The sequence below is a fragment of the Marmota marmota genome, unplaced genomic scaffold (assembly GCF_001458135.2).
Source record: "Marmota marmota marmota unplaced genomic scaffold, marMar, whole genome shotgun sequence".
Classification (NCBI taxonomy): domain Eukaryota; kingdom Metazoa; phylum Chordata; class Mammalia; order Rodentia; family Sciuridae; genus Marmota; species Marmota marmota.
The window spans coordinates 15,933,806-15,953,753 of NW_026000174.1; the positions used below are offsets into that span (position 1 = coordinate 15,933,806).

At 39.2% G+C, this 19,948-nt stretch overlaps 2 protein-coding genes across 5 annotated transcripts in view; one reads left to right on the forward strand and one right to left on the reverse strand.

Annotated features, from left to right (window-relative positions):
• Window positions 1-11,465, reverse strand: part of Rnf121 (ring finger protein 121) — a 58,033-nt gene extending 46,568 nt beyond the window's left edge. For 2 of the 3 annotated variants that reach the window (XM_048788141.1, XM_015477505.2), the window contains exon 1: window positions 11,354-11,465. In XM_048788141.1, the coding sequence (XP_048644098.1) occupies window positions 11,354-11,416 (63 nt within the window). In that variant the 5' untranslated portion in view covers window positions 11,417-11,465. The remainder of the gene's footprint in view (window positions 1-11,353) is intronic. The other variant, XM_048788142.1, reaches the window with a different exon arrangement.
• Window positions 11,466-11,575: 110 nt separating this feature from the next.
• The window catches only part of Xndc1n (XRCC1 N-terminal domain containing 1, N-terminal like), a 43,575-nt gene continuing 35,202 nt past the window's right edge, over window positions 11,576-19,948 (forward strand). The window contains exons 1-2 of one of the 2 annotated variants that reach the window (XM_048788140.1): window positions 11,576-12,098; window positions 18,406-18,581. In XM_048788140.1, the coding sequence (XP_048644097.1) occupies window positions 18,537-18,581 (45 nt within the window). In that variant the 5' untranslated portion in view covers window positions 11,576-12,098; window positions 18,406-18,536. The remainder of the gene's footprint in view (window positions 12,099-18,405; window positions 18,582-19,948) is intronic. The other variant, XM_048788139.1, reaches the window with a different exon arrangement.

The window sequence follows — 19,948 nt, forward strand, 5'->3', positions numbered from 1 at the left end:
TTTTTTTTTTTTTTTTTTTTTTTTTTTTTTTTTTTTTTTTTCAGTGCTGAGGATTGAACCTAGGGCTGTTAACCACTGAATGACACCCCTGGTCCCTTACCTGGAACCCAAACCCTCAAAGACTCCAGGTAATTTAAAAAAAAAAAATTTTTGTAGTTGTAGATAGACAGAATGCCTTTATTTTATCTGTTTATTTTTATATGGTGCTAAGGATGGAACCCAGTACCTCACACATACTAGGCAAGCGCTCTGCCACTGAGCTACAGCCCCATCCCCCTAGTCCTTTTTTATATTTTATTTAGAGACAGGGTCCTGCTAAGTTGCTTATGACCTCAATAAGTTTCTGACGCTGGCTTTGATCTCGTGATCCTCCTGCCTGAGCCTCCCACGCTGCTGGGATTACAAGCATGTGCCACCATGCCTGGTAGGATTTTTTTTTTTTAAGCTACATTGAGGTGTATCATCAAGTTTCAGTGGGAAATTCAATGATTGTTAGCATATTTACAGAGCTGTATAACCTCTTATTTTAAATCATTCCCACCATGCTAAAAAGAAACTTCATGCTCATCTGCTAACTCCTCTGATTCCCACCCCCAGATTTTAGCAATCACTAATCTAAAGCTTTGCCTTTTCTGGACTTTTCATATAAATAAATTCATACAGTATGTGGTCTTTTGTGGCTGGCTTCTATCATTTAGCATATTTTCAAGAATCATCCATGTTATAGCATGTATCAGTAGTTCACTCCTTTTCTTACTAAATAATATTCCACTATGCAGAAATATCACATTTTATTTATCCATTCATCAGCTGAAGGATACTGAGGGTTGTTTCAACATTTTGGTTTTTTAAAATAATTATGAATATTTGTTGTTATGAATATTTGTCTATAAGTTTATATGTGGACTTTTTTATTTTTATTTTTGTTAAGAATATACCTAAGGGTGGAATTTCTGGGGTGTAAAACTCTATGCTTAACCTACTGAGAAATTGCCCAATTGTTTGCACACCATATTACTGAGGTTTTGATTTGCATTTCGCTGATAGCTAATGATGCGGAACATTCTTTTCATGTGCTTATTGTCTGTTTGTATATTTTCTTCGGAGAAAAGCCTAGTTAGATTTTTTTGCCTTTTTTATTTTTATTTTTTGGTACTAGGGATTAAACTCAGGAGCATTTAACCACTGAGGCATATCTCCAGTTCTTTTTTATATTTTGAGATAGAGTCTCACTAAGTTACTTAGGGCCTCACTAAATTGCTGAGGCTAGCTGCGAACTTGTGATCCTTCCTTCCTTCCTTCCTTCCTTCCTTCCTTCCTTCCTTCCTTCCTTCCTTCCTTCCCTCCCTCCCTCCTTCCCTCCCTCCCTCCTTCCCTTCCTCCCTCCCTCCCTCTCTTCCTTCCTTCCTTCCTTTCTTCCTTCCCATGGCCTTCTGCATATGAGGCAAGCACTCTACCAAATGAGCTATATCCGAGCCCAAAGGTTATTTCTTTTTAATGTCAAGTTGTAAGAGTTCTTTACATATTCTATATGTAATCATTACAAATATTTTTCTCCAATTTAGCCATCCTAGTGGGTATAAAATGGCCCAAGGTCAGTTTAATCCATATATATGAAATAGATATAATCTGACACATTGTATATATTACATAAATGTTGGAAAGATGCTAAATAATTTTAATTGCTTTGAAGTCAAGGATAATAGCTTACTTGTTCAGCATCCCCCTCACACTTCATACCTAATACTAGACACAAAGCAAATGTTTGGGAAATACTCAGAGACTTGAACAAATGCTGGGACAATGCTGCAGAGAAATTCAGAGGAACTGGGAAGGCCATCTGAAACCAGTAAAACCTGTTTATACATTGCTCCTACATTTAACCCTGAGAGAGTACTGCTTTCTAAAGGTACATCTCCATTTCTTTTCTCTTTTTTTTTAAAAAAGCAATTTCTATATAAACCATCCCTGCAGTGCCTATGCTCTTAAGTTACTATCAAAATGTCCCATCACTTAGAAAACTGACCCTCTCTCTCCATTCCCTTTGCCAACGAAAGATAATAAGCACATGACAAAATCACAATCTATGTTCATCCCCAGCAATGAATGATTCTTTAGTTCTGCTGGAAGTGCCCTTTCTTCTCCTTAAGGAACTCACATCCAGAAGGAAAGAGATAGGTTGTAATGAAGGTACTTCATCCTTATAGCTGTTCAACTAAAAGGTGACTTTTTCCTCATAAAAAATTAATATATTCATTCCTCATAAAAGAAATATTAATATATTCACAGTCAGCTAAGGAGCCACTTCTTCTAAAGAGCCTTTCTTGATCCCTTGCCTGCCATTTTTTGTGTTCCCAGAGATCTCTGTGCTTCTTCATATTATAGCAGTTATTATATCTGTTTATTTCAATCCCCTGAACTGTCAAAAAAAAAAAAATCCCCTATTACTGTTATTATTAAAATAGGGAGAGAAAATACTGTTTTTACAAGGTACCAAATGAAAAGCTCAGAAGATGTTAGACTTAATCTTAAGGGTAATGGGGAGTACAATGTCATAAGAGGATTCTAAGAAATAGAATGCTTTCAGTTATTGGTAACAACAACTAGGAAAGAGGGAAAAAGGAAAGAAAGAACAAAAACTTGTTCAGGGCTTACGCTCTCTGCCTCCCCTTTCCCTAGTTTCTCCCTAGCTGCCCAGGGCCAAAAACCTCATGGCTATGACCCAGCACTCTCTTGGGAAAGCTGTACTTTAGAGGGAACTAATGAGTTTATGTTTACCTACAGATTTTCCTCTGAGGAGCAAAGAGATAACATATGACTTCAAGAAGGGAAAACACAAAGAAATATCAAGGAGATGAGAAATGACACTAAATGGATTATCCTGGGTTAGCTTCCATAGAATAAGCTTTTAGGTCAGTCTCAAGTATGCTGAGCCTACATTCTCTGTCAGTGCCTGTACCTCCAAAATTCAGAGTTACAAAACAACAGAATCTGAGAAAAGGCATAATGAGAACTAAAAAGTTAAAGCTATACAGAAATAAGAATTCTAGGGGCTGGGGATGTGGCTCAAGCAGTAGCGCGCTCGCCTGGCATGCGTGCGGCCCGGGTTCGATCCTCAGCACCACATACAAACAAAGATGTTGTGTCCGCCAATAACTAAAAAATAAATATTAAAAAAAAAAAAAAAGAATTCTAGCCCAATCTGAAGAATACTGCTACAGAGGTATTCAAAGAAGGAAGACAATGACTAAGGAATGATAAGCTCCCTACCATTAGAGGGATTTAAATGTACACTGAGTCACCAATTCCTGGAGATTTTAAAACAGGTGGAAGGACTAAATTAAAGATTCAAGTTTAATAAACATTTGAAATCTATTCTATGCTAGCTACTATGTGGCAATAAAAGAATGAATAGGGCTTTCAAGCATAACTGAGTCTGATAGAAGAGACAAATAGCACAACCTCAGTCAAACCATCTCAGGAAATGAAGTGGGGATGTCTAGTGTAAAATAGGATAAGAAGCAACACAGTGGGGATGTCTAGTGTAAAATAGGATAAGAAGTAAACACTATTCATACTTCCCAAGTTGATTAAGAATACAAGAGCTGGAACTTACCTATGTGTATGATGTTAAACAAGTCATTTAAATTCTCTATGCCTCAGTGTCTACATCTGTAGAGTGGGGGTAATAATACTAGTACCTATCTTGTAAGGTTGTAATATTAAATTAGATAACGCATATAAAACACTTGGTGTGGGACTTGACACAGAGTAAGTATTCTGTATTATTTTGCCTTCAGTGTTCTCCCTCAGCACTCTTTTCTGCTACACCCTGGCCTCAAAAGCAACATTGTCTTCTAATCATCTACTATCAGTTGGCTATCTCGGGGATAAAACAAATATACTATTCGTACTCTAAAATCTGGATTACTACGGACTACTCTAGTGGGTTTTTTCCCCCCTTCTTCACTATGCTACCACTCATTTTATATCTCTAAAAAAAATTTCAAGGCTGGGGTTATGGCTCAGGGCACTTGCCTTGCACGTATGAGGCCCTGGGTTCTATCTACAGCACCACATAAAAAATAAAGAAAAATAAAGTTATGTGTCCATCTACAACTAAAAATTTAAAAAATTAAAAAATAAAAATTCCAAAGATAAACAAACAGATTCTCAAGATTAAACTCACACATGCAAGGCTAGGGTTGTGGCTCAATGGTAGAGTGCTCACCTAGCATGGGCGAGGAGCTGGGTTTGATCCTCAGCACCACATTAAAAAATAATAATAAATAAATAGATAGATAAATAGATAAATACATAGATGGTATTGTGTCCAACTACAACTAAAAAATATATATTTTTTTTAAAAAAAACTCAAACATGCATTAATCCCTCAATAAGATCTTGGCTTGGACCAAAAATCCCCAGAGAAGAAAATACCTGGAAACCAGGAACACTTATCAAATGTCTTCAAGGAGAGACCCACAGGAGGAAAATAAAGCAACAAAACAAAAAAAACAAAACATTGATTATTGCTTTGAAGAAGCAAGGAATGGGAACTTCCACAGCCTGTCTGCTGTGGTTTTACCAAACTAACTGGTTCAATGCCCAGCAACACAAAAACAAAACAAAACAAAAAACACCCTAGGAAGAAGAAATGTGATACTGACTGCCATTTCTCCTTGATTTACCCACTGTACCTACTCCACCATTGCAGCACCTATGACATGTTTTTTCATTTACCTATCAGTCTTTCTCTACCTATACTAGTCTATAAACCCCTTAATGGCAGTTATCATACTTTATCCATCTTGGTATTATCAGGCATAGCACAGTGCCTGGCACACAGAAGGTGCTTCAGAAGTCTGATGACTAGATTGATAAATAAAAGTTTAAACCTTCACAGAGAAAACCATAAAAGGCAGAGTAAAAAGCTGAAGGTGTAGATTGGAAAAATCCTAGAAGTCAAGTGAGACTTAGGTTAGAATCCTAAAGGACATATAGGATTTGAAAAGGAAAGATATTCTACACAGACAGGACAGCACCAATAAAGACCTGGCAGCAACCAGGAATATAGTACACAGAGCTGGGCATGTGGTGGCCCACACCAGAAGGCTAAGGCAGGAGGTTTGCAAGTTCGAAGACAGACTCAGCAATGTGGTAAGACCCTCAAAAATTTAGGAAGACACTGTCGCAAAATTAATAAATAAATAAATAAAGCCAGGTGTAGTAGTGAATGCCCATAATCCCTGCAGCTTAGCAGGCTGAAGCAGGAAGATCACAAGGTTTTATTTTGAGATAGGGTCTTACTAAGTTTGCTTAGGGCCATTTTCAAAAACTTAGTGAGGCCCTAAGCAAACTTAGTAAGACCCTATCTCAAAATTAAAAGGGGTGGGGATGCAGCTCAGAGGTTAAGCACCCATGGGTTCAATCCCCAGTACCAAAATATAAAAGAAAGCACATACCACTGGGAACAGTGGTGGACTCCTGGAATCTTAGTTACTGGGGTCAGGGTGGCCTGAGGAGGATCACAAGTTCAAGGCCAGCTGTGGCAACTTAGCAACACCCTATTGCAAAATAAACATTTTAAAAAGGACTAGAGCTCAGTGCTAGCACATCCCTGGATTCAAACCTCAGTACCACAAAAAATAATAATTGTTATTATTATTAAATACTTATTGGGTACCTACTGTATACTGGGAATAATGTTGAATGAAGAGAATAAAACAATAAACAAGAAAGACTAGGATTTTGTTCTCTCATGAAGCTTACAGCCTAGTGGGGAAGACAGTTACAATAATGTTTGGTAGAGCTGGGCTAGAAAAACAGAGGGGGCTAAAGGAACACAAAACAGGATGACCCAATCAGTGGGCCAGAAAAGACAGCTCCTTCATTTTTAAATTGTGGCTTTAAACACCCTAGGGCTTCTGTTGAGTCTCTTCAAGGACCAAAATGTCTTCAAAGTGAGCTTTTAAGTAAAGAGATTAATGATTAAATAAAAGTTTAAAAGCCACCAACATAGTCCAATCTCTCTCTCTCTCTCTCTCTCTCTTTTTTTTTTTTTTTAATGGTACTAGGTAGAAAATCCAGGGCCTTGTACATGCTAGGCAAGCACTCCACCACAAAGCTAGATCTCAGTTCTATTTTTATTTTATTAAGTTGCAAAGGCTGGTCTTGAACTTGTGATCCTGAGTAGCTGGGATTACCGCATACAACTTCACACCCCATGCTTGACTCAGATCTCCTCTTCTAACAAATGTAAAACAGGACCCTGAAGAAATCAATTATTCACCTGCAGTAATACCTTAGTTAGTTGCATTTAGGATACCTGCTTTGATCTCCAGCATGCGCTAATCTGCATGATATAGCATCATTTTGGAAGATGAGCAGGCACTGAAAATGGATACATCCAGAATTCACAGGTACTAGCCAGAGAGTTGGCTGGCCACAATTGGGTACAGACATGCTATTCTACCTTTAAGACTTAAACAACTCCCAGTGCCAAAAGGATGACTCTAATTCCTCTCAGAGGTTAGTCAGCTATTCCATTGAGGAGAAAATCACTGGCTCTAGGAGTAGGTTGGCTTCTGGGTCTCCTAGCTGGCACTCCAACTAATATTCTCAAGCACACCAAGGTTTACAGTTGTGAGAGAGAACTGAGTACCAATCATCACAGCCTGTTTAATGCCTGACCAGAGCTGGCTAAACCCATCTCTCATCTCCCTAACTACCACTTGGCTAATCATTCCTCATGATAATGGTTCAGCAGAATCAAGTTATCAGCAAATTACGCAAATAAAGGACTTATTTAGAGAGAATAACATTCTTTTGGTTAATCCCTATTTTGATCTTCTCAGGGAAAAAAAAATTGTTTCATGTTTTGGAAATGAGACTCCCCACTTCCCTGTACTAGGAACTGAACCCAATGGCACACTATCACCAACCTACATTCCCAGCCCTTTTTATTTTGAGACAGGGTCTCATTAAATTGCCTAGGCTGGCCTTAAATTTGTGATCCTCCTGCCTCAGCCTCCTGAGTAACTAGGAATACTGGAATGCACCACCAGGACTGGCTGGAAACAGGACTTTGGAATATAAGGGGCAGTTTAACTTTGGTAAGATAAGCTTGCAATTTGAGTCTTTAAACTGATGGGAAATAAACACTTTGGAATCCAGAAATGTGGATTTATTTACTTTTGTTTATTTACTTACTTATTAATTACTTACTTATTGGTACTAGGGGTTGAACCCAGGGGCACCTAACCACTGAGCCACATCCCCAGCCCTTTTCTTTTCTTTCTTTTTAAATATTTTTTTAGTTATAGATGGACACAATATCTTTATTTTATTTGTTTATTTTTATGTTATCCAGGGGATTGAACTCAGTGCCTCACACATGCTGGGCAAGCACCCTACCACTGAGCCACAACCCCGACCCATCTTTTTTTTTTTTTTTTGTATTTTATTTAGATAGAGACAGGGTCTCACTAAATTGCTGAGGCTGGCTTTGAACTCATGATCCTCCTGCCTCAGCCTCCTAAACTGCTGGGATTACGGGCGTTCATCACCATGCCTGGCTGGAAATGTGGATTCGAATCTTAGTAACACTACTTATAGCTGCAGACTCTCAGCATCTCTTAAATCCTTGGAAGCTCAGTTCCTCAATCATAAATACAGAATACTAAAAAATATTACCTCAAAAATGTGAAATTCAAAATGCTCTTCTAAATCACAACTACTTATCAATATACTGTATCGATTTTTACATGAGATAATTAAGGCTATACAATTTTATTTAAGTACTGGGGATTGAAAAGAAAGGCTCTTAACTACTGAGTCACATCCCCAGGCTTGTTTTAATTTCTTATTTTGAAACAAGGCCTCGCTAAGTTGCTAAGGCTGGCTTTGAACTCACAATCCTCCTGCCTCAGCCTCCAAAATAGCTGGGATTGTAGGGATGTACCACTATGCCCAGCTAAGACTATACAATTTGAAATCACATAACCCCTAGAACACAAATAGTGGCATGAGAAATAGAACTACGGAACTCAGTATAGCACGCTAAACTCATTATAGCACAGAGAAACCTGGCCAGAATCTATACTTCCTCACTCTCAAACTGTGGAATCCTGGGAAACTTCTTTATTTCTCTAGTCTCTGGCTCATTTAAAATATGGAGTTAATACATCTAATTCATAGGACTGCTACAAAGGTAAAGGGCTTTAAACAAGTGCTGATTTATAGTTAGGGCTCAATAAATAATAACCTTTTCTACTGGTAGCTCTTTCCTAAATCTTCTTTTCTATTCACCTCCACAAAGCAGGAGAAGCCATTTTAAAAAGCCTAAATTACTTCTCAAAATCTGGAGAAAAATCATGAAACCAGACAAAAAGAAGAAAGGAATATGAATGAACTTCTATTCCAGACCATGTATCATGCTGACAACATCTGCTATTGGAAAACCCAGATACAATAACCTGAAGAATAAACCACACCATGTTCATTCTTTCCAAAGTATAAGAAAAGTACACTAGCTCCATTTTAGTCAGACTACCCATTACTCTTATATAATCTGGTCTCAACAATAGAATCTAACCAAGCAGAAGGTGCAACAGAGAGCAACTTTGATGTCACATGCAAATCACATCTTTTTTTGGTAAGCCCAACCTTTAATTTTTCAGCTCAAACCCATCTCTATAATAAAGACTTCACTTACTTCCCCTAGCAGACTCTAATGTTTGTCTCTTGTACTTGGCTGCACTTGTTACACACTTTCATGATAGCAATTATCTAGTGGTATTGTAATGGACTATTTGCATGTCTCCTCACTGGATTGTAAATTGGCAAAAATCCTGTCTCATCTTTGAATTCTTTTTTTTTTTCTTTTTTTTAGCTATAGTGGGCCAAAATACCTTTATTTTATTTATTTATTTTTATGTGGTGCTGAGGATCGAATCCAGTGCCTCGCACATGCTGGGCGAGTGCTCTACCACTGAGCCACAGCCCCAGCCCCTCATCTTTGAATTCTTGATGCATAACACACATAGATTCCTATAATTACATATTAAATGATGAATTTCACCTTCTATTTCACTAGTGATGGCTGAGCAGAAACAGCTGGGGAGACGTTAGAAGGAAACACACAAGCTAAGGTCTGCCAGACCAGACCTCTGTTCTTTCTGGAGCTTGAAGGGGATGACTGTTTCTGCTTCTCAGAGTTACTTTATCTTAAACACACAAAAGAATAGATAGAAATTCAGTTCACATAGAATTTCCAGATAATAGATTATATTCTTTCTCAGAAAATAAAATATGTAACAAGGTTTCTGGGATGAACACAAGTGGTTTCATATAAAGATGACCTCTAGCCAGGCACAGTGGTGCACGCCTGTAATCCCTGTGGCTTGGGAAGCTGAGGCAGGAGGACTGCAAGTTCAAAGCCAGCCTCAGCAACAGCAAGGTGCTAAACAACTCAGTGAGATCCTGTCTCTAAATAAAATATAAAATAGACCTGGGGATGTGGCTCAGTGGATGAATGCCCCTGAGTACCAATCAATCCCTGGTACCAAAAAAAAAAAAAAAAATCCTGTAGCCTAACATTCTGGAAGATATATTATACTACTAGTAGCTCTAAAGTCCTTAAACAATACAGAAAAACTAAGAATCAAAAGTTTTTAAAAAAAAAAAAGTCTTACATGAAAACCTTAAGTTCTTTATCCTCTTCCAAAACTTCTGCTCTACATCTCAATGAACCCTTATATATGCAACTAAATGTCTCTTTGAAAGAGATACATGCAACCTCTAAAAGGAGAGCCCATGACTAACAAACAATAAGCAATAACTTCAATACAGCATTTACTCTCTTCAAGGTGTTTTCAAATATATCTCACTGAACCACAGCCAACTATAATCATAGAATCTTAAAGTAGGAGGAGCCTTGGAAATCATTTCCACAACCACCCCACTTTACCAATCTAAAGGTATTCAAACATCTCTAGTTTCTAGTGTTTAGGAGGAAGGAGACAACACACAATGCTTCAACAGACAGTGCTGGGAACAACCACCTGTCAGTTTCTCAGTCTCTTCCCTTACTTTAATGATCCCAATCATTTAAACTAAGTTAACCCACCATCAAGCAATAGTCTTTGCTTCCTAAGTCCACTTCCTTTTTCTGAGCTTCATCACCAAACTTTCCCCACTCTCCTCCACCAAACACAGACAGGGCCTCTAAAATTCTGACCCCTTAGAGATCCTACTGGTTCCATCTCTGACAACTGATCCTCTTCCTATTATTCTGTGCTGTCTTTATCTACATGCTGTCAAACACAAGACCACAAGCAACTCTATCTATCACTGTCTCTTGAGCCTCAGGATTTTTTTCCCCTTTCCTTCCTCACCTTCTCTCTGCTTCTCAGCCTATCTTTTCATTCCTTTCAAACTCAGTGACTCCTTCCTCCGGTGATTCAAGGTCCACTGACAACTGAATACATCAGTTGTTAAATGCTAATTAGATAGGAAAGGAGACATGCACTCTCAAGTTCACCTTCAAAGAATTTATTTAACAAAATCATAAACCTTTATGATTCAACAAATTCTAGGAGGCTTTCCCTAGCTCAAAATGAATTGGTGTCCTTTTCTCAAGACCACCATTATATTTCTGATGCAATGCCCAATCTTCTTGTCTGTCTCCTGCCACTACACTGTGGGCTCTACATGAGAAGGGACCCTTGTGTCCCTAGTACCTTGCCCAGGACCCGGAACAAAGGTGATACTTAAGTGAATGGATGAATCATTCATTCATCCATTCATACAATCATTCAATCATCCATTCGTTGAACAAAACTTTATGTACATAGACTGTAAGGATGAAATTGAAATAGTTCCTACCTAAAATTAAATCAAAGCTAACATACTTGAGATTAGTACTTTTTCCCCCATCCGCATGCCCAACCCCCACGCCAAGCTTAGAGTCCTCTCCCACAGAGAAAGCCCGGCCTTCCATTGCAGAAGTCCACGCCCCTTCAACTCTAAAGCTACCTCTCAGACCTTTAGTTCTACCCTAGGACGCCCCAACTAATAATCTCAAAATCTTAACATTTCCATCCGTCCAGGCTTTCTCTCTGTCCTTCATTTACATTTCTGAAGCTACTGCATGTCTTCTACCCCCAAGACCACCTCAGGGCGCCCGAGTCAAGAGAACCTCAGATTTCCTTCATCCCGCCCCCCAGTCATCTCCTTCTTCCCTCTCAGGACCCTTCCCGTTTCTCCTAGGACCTCCTTTCTCTAACACCTCACTGCCCCTTCCTTCGCTTTCAGGCTGTCTCTTCTTTCCTTGTCTCTCATCTCCTCTTACCTCATCTAGCTCCCGTTCCGCCGCAGCACCTCCTCCAACCTCCACCTCCACTACTGCCGCCATCTTCAGGTTCACCCCCTCCCTCCTCCCCGCGCAAGCCAGCTGCTTCCGCCGCTCATGTGCTCTTAGCTAATCAGCGGCGGGGACTCTAGCGGGGGGGCGGAGCACCAAGACTTGGGGGCACACCTGTCAGGGACCGAGACGTTTTGCTACTTCTTTTAGATTTAGAAAGGAGGAGTCCCGTACACTTCGAAGCTTCCTCGGGGAATCGTTCTTGGAAAGTGAGAAATTTCACCTACATTATTTTTAGTGCAATTATTTCTCCAGTTATTCCCTTTGGAGAATCAAAGAGAAGAACCCCTAAGCCAGCAACTTTCGCGACACTCCCTGACGTGGGCTCCAGGAGCGCAGCGTGGAGACTCAGGACTACATTTCCCATACTACACCGAATCTAACCCGGAGGTTCAAATTGCGCTCTCTCGACGCGAGAATTAAAGTGAAAAATATACATTAAAAACACATGCAAGTGTATTTTTCTGGCTGTAGCACCAGTTGCATTGCCTCGGTGGGAATCGTTTTACAGGAACAGCGGCTAGTTTAGGTTCCAGAACGCGTTCCTGAGCTTCAACGGGCCAAGTGTGTTACCGGGATCAGAAGGCGGAGGCCAGAGGACCAAATTGGCGGGAGAATGTTTGTGATCCTCGACCAGAGGCGCGGTATAACTTCTTGAGGTTCCTGGTCTCGGGTGAGGAGCGTTGGGGTTTGTTGACCCGGAGCGTAGTAGCCGAAGGGTGGTGGGGGGGGGAGGTGGCATCAAAGAAGTGGACAAAGCAGCGTGTTCGGGATTCTTCAGATTCAGGGCAGCAGAGGTTGTCATTGCTATTTCACACATCTTAATACTCTTTCCTGCCCCACATTCTGCTTCCCCAGCTCTCACCTTTACCCGCTTTCTGCACACCCCACCTCCACTTAGACCTTCTTAACTGATTTTCAGCACCCTACTTTTCGTATGTCTGAATTCGTTAGCTTGCAGACCCGTAACCCAGCTCACACGCCCCCTCAGCGTCCAGTCTGGATCTATTGATGATAGATCAACTCCAGGATGACCTGTGAGTTCAGAAAACCTAGAATGCCAGCCGACTTTATTTGGGGGCCAACAGGAACTTACAGGTTAATATTTACTACCTACAGACATCTCAATTACTTGAAACAATAACTTTTATTATGTGAAACTTTTTTTTTTTAATTTTTAGCGGACACAACATCTTTGTATGTGGTGCTGAGGATCGAACCCTGGCCGCACGCATGCCAGGCTAGCGCGCTACCGCTTGAGCCACATCCCCAGTCTGTGAAACTTTTATATATGGAAATTATTAATAGAATATTACAAACAATGTATTCTCAGCACACCAGATTGACTATTGATATGATATATTTGCTTCCTGGTTTTTTAAAAGGTTAATATAGAAAAAAATTGAATTTAATCTGTGTCTTTTATTCTCAGATCCATTACCCTCTCATCAGCAATAAAAACAAATTTTATTATAAATTAGCTGTGTGTTTTATTCAGCCCATTTAAAAAAAATTATATGTGTATCCTTAAATGATACATAGTGTTGCATTTTTTTTTTTACTTTTGTGGTACCTGGTATGGAACCCAGGACCTTGCACATGCTAGGCAAGTGCCCTACCATGGTGCTACATCCCAGATCCTGATTTTGTTTTTTTAATGAACACAAATGCTGTTTTCTATGTATCACCCCCTAACTTAATTCTTTCACTATTATTTTTAAAGCCTATATAGATGTATATTTACATCCAATTCATTCCTAACCATTGTACTGTGCTCTTTTTTATGATATATAATATTTCCTTTGTCCATTCCTTTTTTTTTTCTATCAGAAACAATGTGTCTTTATGCACATGTGAGTCTCCAGAGCTGCTGTTCAAATAAGTTAAATACTAGCCACATGTGACTATTCTTGCAATGTGGCTCCTTAGAATTAATATGTGCTGAAAGTGTTTATGAGGGGAATCATTTCCCCACATTATTGCCATTCCTTTATGTTGTAAGATTGGCTGGGGTTATTGGGGGTTAAACTCAGAGGCACTTTTACCACTGAGCTACATCCCAATCCCTTTTTTATATTTTTATTTTAAGGCAAAGTCTCACTAAGTTGCCTAGGGCTTTGCGACGTTGCTGAGGCTGGCCTAGAACTTGTGATCCTCCTTTCTCAGCCTCCTTGGCCACTAGGATTATAGACGTGATCCGCTGTGCCTGGCTATTATCAGACTTTTAAGTTTTTTGCCAGTCTTAGAGGAAAGAAATATATTTGCAATTTCTTTATTACCAGGCTATGAGTTTTTCTATATGGACACTTGTTCATTCAGATTTCACCTTATGTGAATTGCATCTTCTACCCAGTTTTCTATTGGTTTGCTTATTCTTACTGATTTGTAGGTTTTAAAAAAATATACTTGGAATACTAGCCAAGTTTACATGTGTTGTAAGTAACCTTTTTCTTAGCCATCTGTATTTTAACCTAGTTTATGTTGTCTTAAAGTATTGTTATTCATGTTTCCATCTTTGATCCACTGGTGTGTGTGTGTATATACATATATATATATATATATATATACACATATATACATATATATATATATAGAGAGAGAGAGATAGACACACACACACACACACACACACAAATATATGCCATATATATATTTCTTTTTTATGGTACTGGGGATTTAACCAAGGGGTATTTTACCACTGAGCCACATCCGTAGCCCATTTTGTTTTTTATTTTGAGACAGGGTCTTGCTAGGTTGCTGAAGCTAGACTTGAACATGCATTTCTCCTGCCTCAGCTTCCCAAGTTGCTGGGAATACAGGTGTGGAGCACCGCACCCTGCTGGGGTATAATTTTTTAAATAGTTGCAAGATAGGGATCTATTTTCATTTTTCTTTACATTGTCAACCAATTTTCTGAATACCTTGACTATATATATTACCTCATCTTTTTCTAAAAGAATTACTATCCTGCTCTATCTTACAGTTGGTGGATATGAGTTCTCATCTATACCAGTGTTTCTAGAATCTATTTGCCTATTTCTATAGACAGTATGTTCTAATTACTAAACTTTATGATTTTTTCAAAAAATTTGATACCCTACCTCTTTCATCTTTCTTTTTGGAAACATCTTAGCAATTTGTAACCTTTAATTGATTGTTGAGTTTTCAGGTTGCCAGAAATATCTGTTGAAATTCTAATTGGAGTTATATAATATCCTCTTCTTTCAGTGAATATTTATTAGTGCCTACGGTGTTTAGACCATCTCTGAGATGTAGAAGATGATGAACATGACAAAAATCCATATCCTCAAGAAGCAAGAAGGGACATAGGGTAAACAGTTACCAAAAAGCCCCAGAAACAACAGCATTTGTAAGGGCAAGGAGGTCTGTAAGAACTTAATCTCTTGGGCAATTTGATTATCTTCTTACAAAAGATTGTATGTGTCATTCACCACTGTGTTTCCAACACCTAATACAATGCCTGATACCTACTAGAAACTCCCCAAATATTAACAAAACAAAATCAAATATCCAAAATCAACAACTTCGGGGTTCCCAAGCCACTGATTTTCAACACCTTGTTCTTCGTATGTCTGAATTCATTAGCTTGCAGATCTGTAACCCTAGCTCACACGCCCTCTCAGTGTCCAGCCTGGATCTATTGAGTGAATAGAACTAGGATGCACCAGTGGCGCACACCTGTAATCCCAGCAGCTCAGGAGGCTGAGACAGGAGGATTATGAGTTCAAAGCCAGCCTCAGCAAAAAGCAGGGTGCTGAGCAACTCAGTGAGACCCCTGTCTCTAAATAAAATACAAAATAGGGCTGGGGATGTGGCTCAGTGGCTTAGGGCTTGTTAAATCAGATATCTGTTTGATGGTAATGAAAAAATGATGTTTTTCTATCACAAATATATTACAGGTAAAGCATCCCTTATAGGAAATGCTGGGCCCAGAAGTGTTTTGGATTTTTTGATTTTTCAGATTTTGAATATTTGCATATACTTGATGAGGATAACACCCATTTTTAAACTGAAATTCATTTATGTTTTGTATATACCTTATACCTGAAGTGATTTTATACAGTAATTTTAGTCACCTGCATTTTCATTGAAATCTGTCACAGGAGGTCAGATGTAGAATTTCCACTGTGACATCATGGTGGTGCTAAAAAAGTGGCATATTTTGTCATATTTTAGATTTTAAGTTTAAGGATGCACAACCTGTACTGTGAGTTTATCTAAAACAGATTATATCTAATTCTGATGTTTTCAATATCTCACAGAGAATAATAAAAATTTGAATGTCCAGTGAGTTCCCATTCCGGGACTAATCAGTTTCATAAATCTGGTGAACTTGCTGGGTGTGATGTCACATACCTGTAATCCCAGAAACTCAGGAAGCTGAGGCAAGAGAATGGAAAGTTCAAAGCCAGCCTCAGCAATTTAGTGAGGCTCTGAGGAACTTAGACTCTGTCTAAATAAAAAATAAAAAGGGCTGGGATGTGGCTTACTGGTTAAGCACCCTGGGTTCAATTCCTGATACAAATAAACAAACACACCTGGAGCCAATGGTGCACACCTGTAATCCCAGCAGCTCAGGAGGCTGAGACAGGAGGATTATGAGTTTAAAACCAGCTTCAGCAAAAATCAGAATGCTGAGCAACTCAGTGAGACCCTGTCTCTAAATAAAATACAAAATAGGGCTGGGGATGTGGCTCAGTGGCCCAGTGGCTCAGTGCCCATGAGTTTAATACCTGGTACTAAATAAAAAACAAAAAACACCTGGAGGACTAAAGAGGTGACTCAGGACTCATCCTTCATTCTTCTGTCTTTGAAGCCTTAACAACACATTGACCTGTTAGGAATGCTTGATAATTAGGAGGTAGTCACTAAGAGTTTTGTTACTCCTGTTGCTGCAGACTACCCCACTGCATGACTTCAAGCCCTTTGGAGCTCAATTTTTCTGCCTCTTACATTGGGTATACAGCAACAAGTCAGACATGAAACCTGTTCTGCAAGAGTTTACAATTTGTCAAGGAACATAGGACATAAATGATTGTTGTGTGAGGCACTCTATTAAGTGCTAAGTGAGAATTGATAGGATGGAGCTATCACTTGGAACTGATGAAGCAGAGGTAAAGTGAAGTTTGATCACTAAAATGCATTCAATTTGACAAGTTGGAAAGGGAACTGTCTGAAAGGGGTCTGAGGAGGTCTGAAGGAGACCTCTAATTAGAACTTCCAGGTCCTTGGCTCCATCACAAATAAGAATTTTAGTAAAGAGAGGAAGAGCTTTGTTATAAGGCAAAAGGCAAAGGTCTACTCCCTGCTGCAGGCAATCTCAAGAGTGAGCCACATTGCCAGGGCTGAAGGTTGGATTTTTGTTAGGGTACATAATTAGGTGGAATATTGTATGCAAAAGGATTGAACTTCCCTCTGGGATTCAGAATTATCATGTTTCCCACTGGAGGTTTGGAATGTAGGTTTCGATTACATGAACATCTCTGATGATCACAGGGTTATGGTTCAATCAAATGTTAGCTCCCTTCCCTGACAAGATTAATGATCTCTTTCTGTTGAGGTTTTGTTCCTATTTTGCTATGTTCCAAAAAACTGATAGGGAACTGGAAAGTTGAAAGTAATTTGTGGACTATTTAGTGCATCCTTACATTTTGACCATTTTCTGTCCTTTAGTCTCCTTTATCCTGCTCATTAGACAGTCTGTGAATTATTTGTTCTATATATTAATAGGAATATTTTTCCTTTAGAGACTTGGTGTTCCTTCTGTATCCCTAACTTTCTATATCAGAACAAGCAATTCAAGCAGAGGTAATGGCATGAGCAGAGTCTTGGAGGTAGGAAAAAAAATTTTGGTTGGAGATACAAAAAAGGATCTTTATGGCCAGGAGTATATCCGGGATCAGCGAGAAAACATGAATAAAATGAGCCAGCATAAATATTTAAAGAGAGAACTCACTGAAATACATTCAGATAACTTTAAAACATCTCTCACTAAGGAATTTTTGAAGCTAGGTGATGGATGCATCAGTTTGTTATACTAATATGTATGCTTTTCCATATACTTAAATTTTTCCTATAAAAAGTTTAGCGAGCCATGCACCATGTTGCATGCCTATAATCCCAGCAACTCAGGAGGCTGAAGCAGGAGGATTACAATTTCAGCCTCAGCAAAAAGCCTGGAGAGGTAGAGCAGCACACCTACAATCCCAGAGGCTGAGGCAGGAGGATCACAAGCTTGAGGCCAGCAAAAAGGGAAAGGGGACTGGGGGTATAACTCAGTAGTTAAAGTACTCCTGAGTTCAATCTCCAGTACTGTTTTTAAAAAAAAAATGATAAACAATTTAAGGGGCAATTCATACTCTTAGGAACTCATCTACATATAAATCCAACATTAACATTAATATGTTTTGTACTTGCTGCTCTCTTGCCTTGATGTTGCACTCCAGTTATTTCACACTTTTTTTGGAATCTCATTAGATGGTTCAGATCTGCTCCCTGCCCATCACCCCCACTAGGCCCAAAGTAGTAATCATCAGAAACTGGCTGAGGGCTAGAAATATAGCTCAGTGGTACAGCACTGGGTTTGATCAAGGCCATGGGTTTTATCCCTGGGAACACACACACACACACACACACACCAAAAAAAAAAAAGAAGAAGAAAGAAAGAAATGGGCTGATGGCCTCAAAAACTCATATAATTAGAGAAACAGCCATAATTTTTTTTTTTGTCTTTTTTTTTTTTTCTTTTTTTCTTTTTCTTATGGGCTTTTTTTGTTTGGTAGGTTGGTTGGCAGTATTGGGAATAGAAGCTAGAGGCACTGTACTACTGAAAATACATCCCCAGCCCTTTTTTTAAATTGAGATATCTTCTTGCTAAGTGACTGAGGCTGACCTCAAACTTGAGATCCTCAGCCTCCAAAGTTGATAGTAGTTTATTTTTCTTTTGTTTTTTTCTTCAGGAGTAATGTGAAGATTCTTGTTCTTCTGGAAGCTGCTAAAACCAAAACATAAACCAGTGTCAAAGTGGTAACAGAAGAATTCTTGAGATAAAGCATTTTTGCCCTATACTTGGACAGCTGATAGGCCTGCCATGGCTCCTGTGAAGATCAGTCATGTGGTGTCATTTTCCTCTCAGGTATATCAATCAATGGGCATGTTTGTTTGTTTGTTTGTTTTCCTTGATGACTGAAAGGAATGAACAAAGTAGGAGACTTGGCTCTAATTTCAGGAAACTCCCAGTCTAATAGAAAGGACATGATGCCTTCTCTGGGAATCCAGAATCTAAGGGAAAAAATAGTTCTTGCCTTCAGGTTGTTCCCAGAGCAGTGCAAGAAACTGACAGAAATGTTCCCAGGACTTGAAGTTCCATAAAGGAGGTACCTCAGGATTCCACTAATAGCTTAAGGGTGCTGGGTAGTTCCTAGGCCCAGAATCTGCACCAGGGTCCCCAGAACAACCATTTGGTCAGTCTTGTCATTGAGAGCAGACCAGAACACTCAACATCATACCTGACCTGTGATATCATGACCACCGTCAAGTGTGATCTCAGCCTCTTCCCTAAATGTTCTATAATTCCCACTTAGAGCTAAATCCCAGACCCTGAGCCCGAGCATTTCCCACATTTTCCTCTATTATCATTGCTCTACCCATTTATTCCTCCTCCCGTGTTAACTCTGGTCTTTCTCCAGAGGTGCTGTGTCATTTCGGGGGATAAGTCTACATTTTACAGCAATATTATTTGCATAGTGGGATATTTAGCATCCCTAACCCTGTGCCCCAATAACAGTATTGCTTATTAGTTATTATGATAGTCAAAAACATCCCTACACATTTCAGAAATACCCTTAGAGGGTCTTTAGGAACTACTATATTAACTTCTAAGTAAAATAAAACAATAATTACACTTATCCTGCTTATCTTCATAGTCATCCTGAACAGTTTTCTTCATAGACTCATAGTCTTATAAAAAGCTAGAAGCTAACCATAACACATGTAAAATAACTTAATAAAATTGAAGGTACTCAAGATCGCATTATCATTTTTAGTATTTAGACTGTGCCTCCTGCATTAGTCTCTTATTACAAAGCCTTCATAGAGTTTGCATATTGTGCTTTTGGCTCTTGGTCCTGAGTACCACTGTGAACCCAGAAGTGTAGAAGTCCATAGCACAAGGCTACTCTAGGGACACACAGTTACTCCTGCACAGGTGGTACTTAAGCTAACTTGCAAGGCACCTTCCCTACTCAAGTCTTCATGGTGCCAGTAATCATTTATAATTCATTATATTCACTGAGCCAGTTGCAGTGGCACATACCTGTAATCCCAATGGCTTGGGAAGCTGAGGCAGGAGCATCGGGAGTTCAAAGACAGCCTCAGCAACTTGGTGAGGCCTTGAGCAACTTAGCAAGACTCTGCCTCAAAATAAAAAAGTAAAAAGGGCTGGGGATGTGGGTAAGTGCCTCTAGGTTCAATCCTGAGTACCAAAAAAAAAAAAAAAAAAAA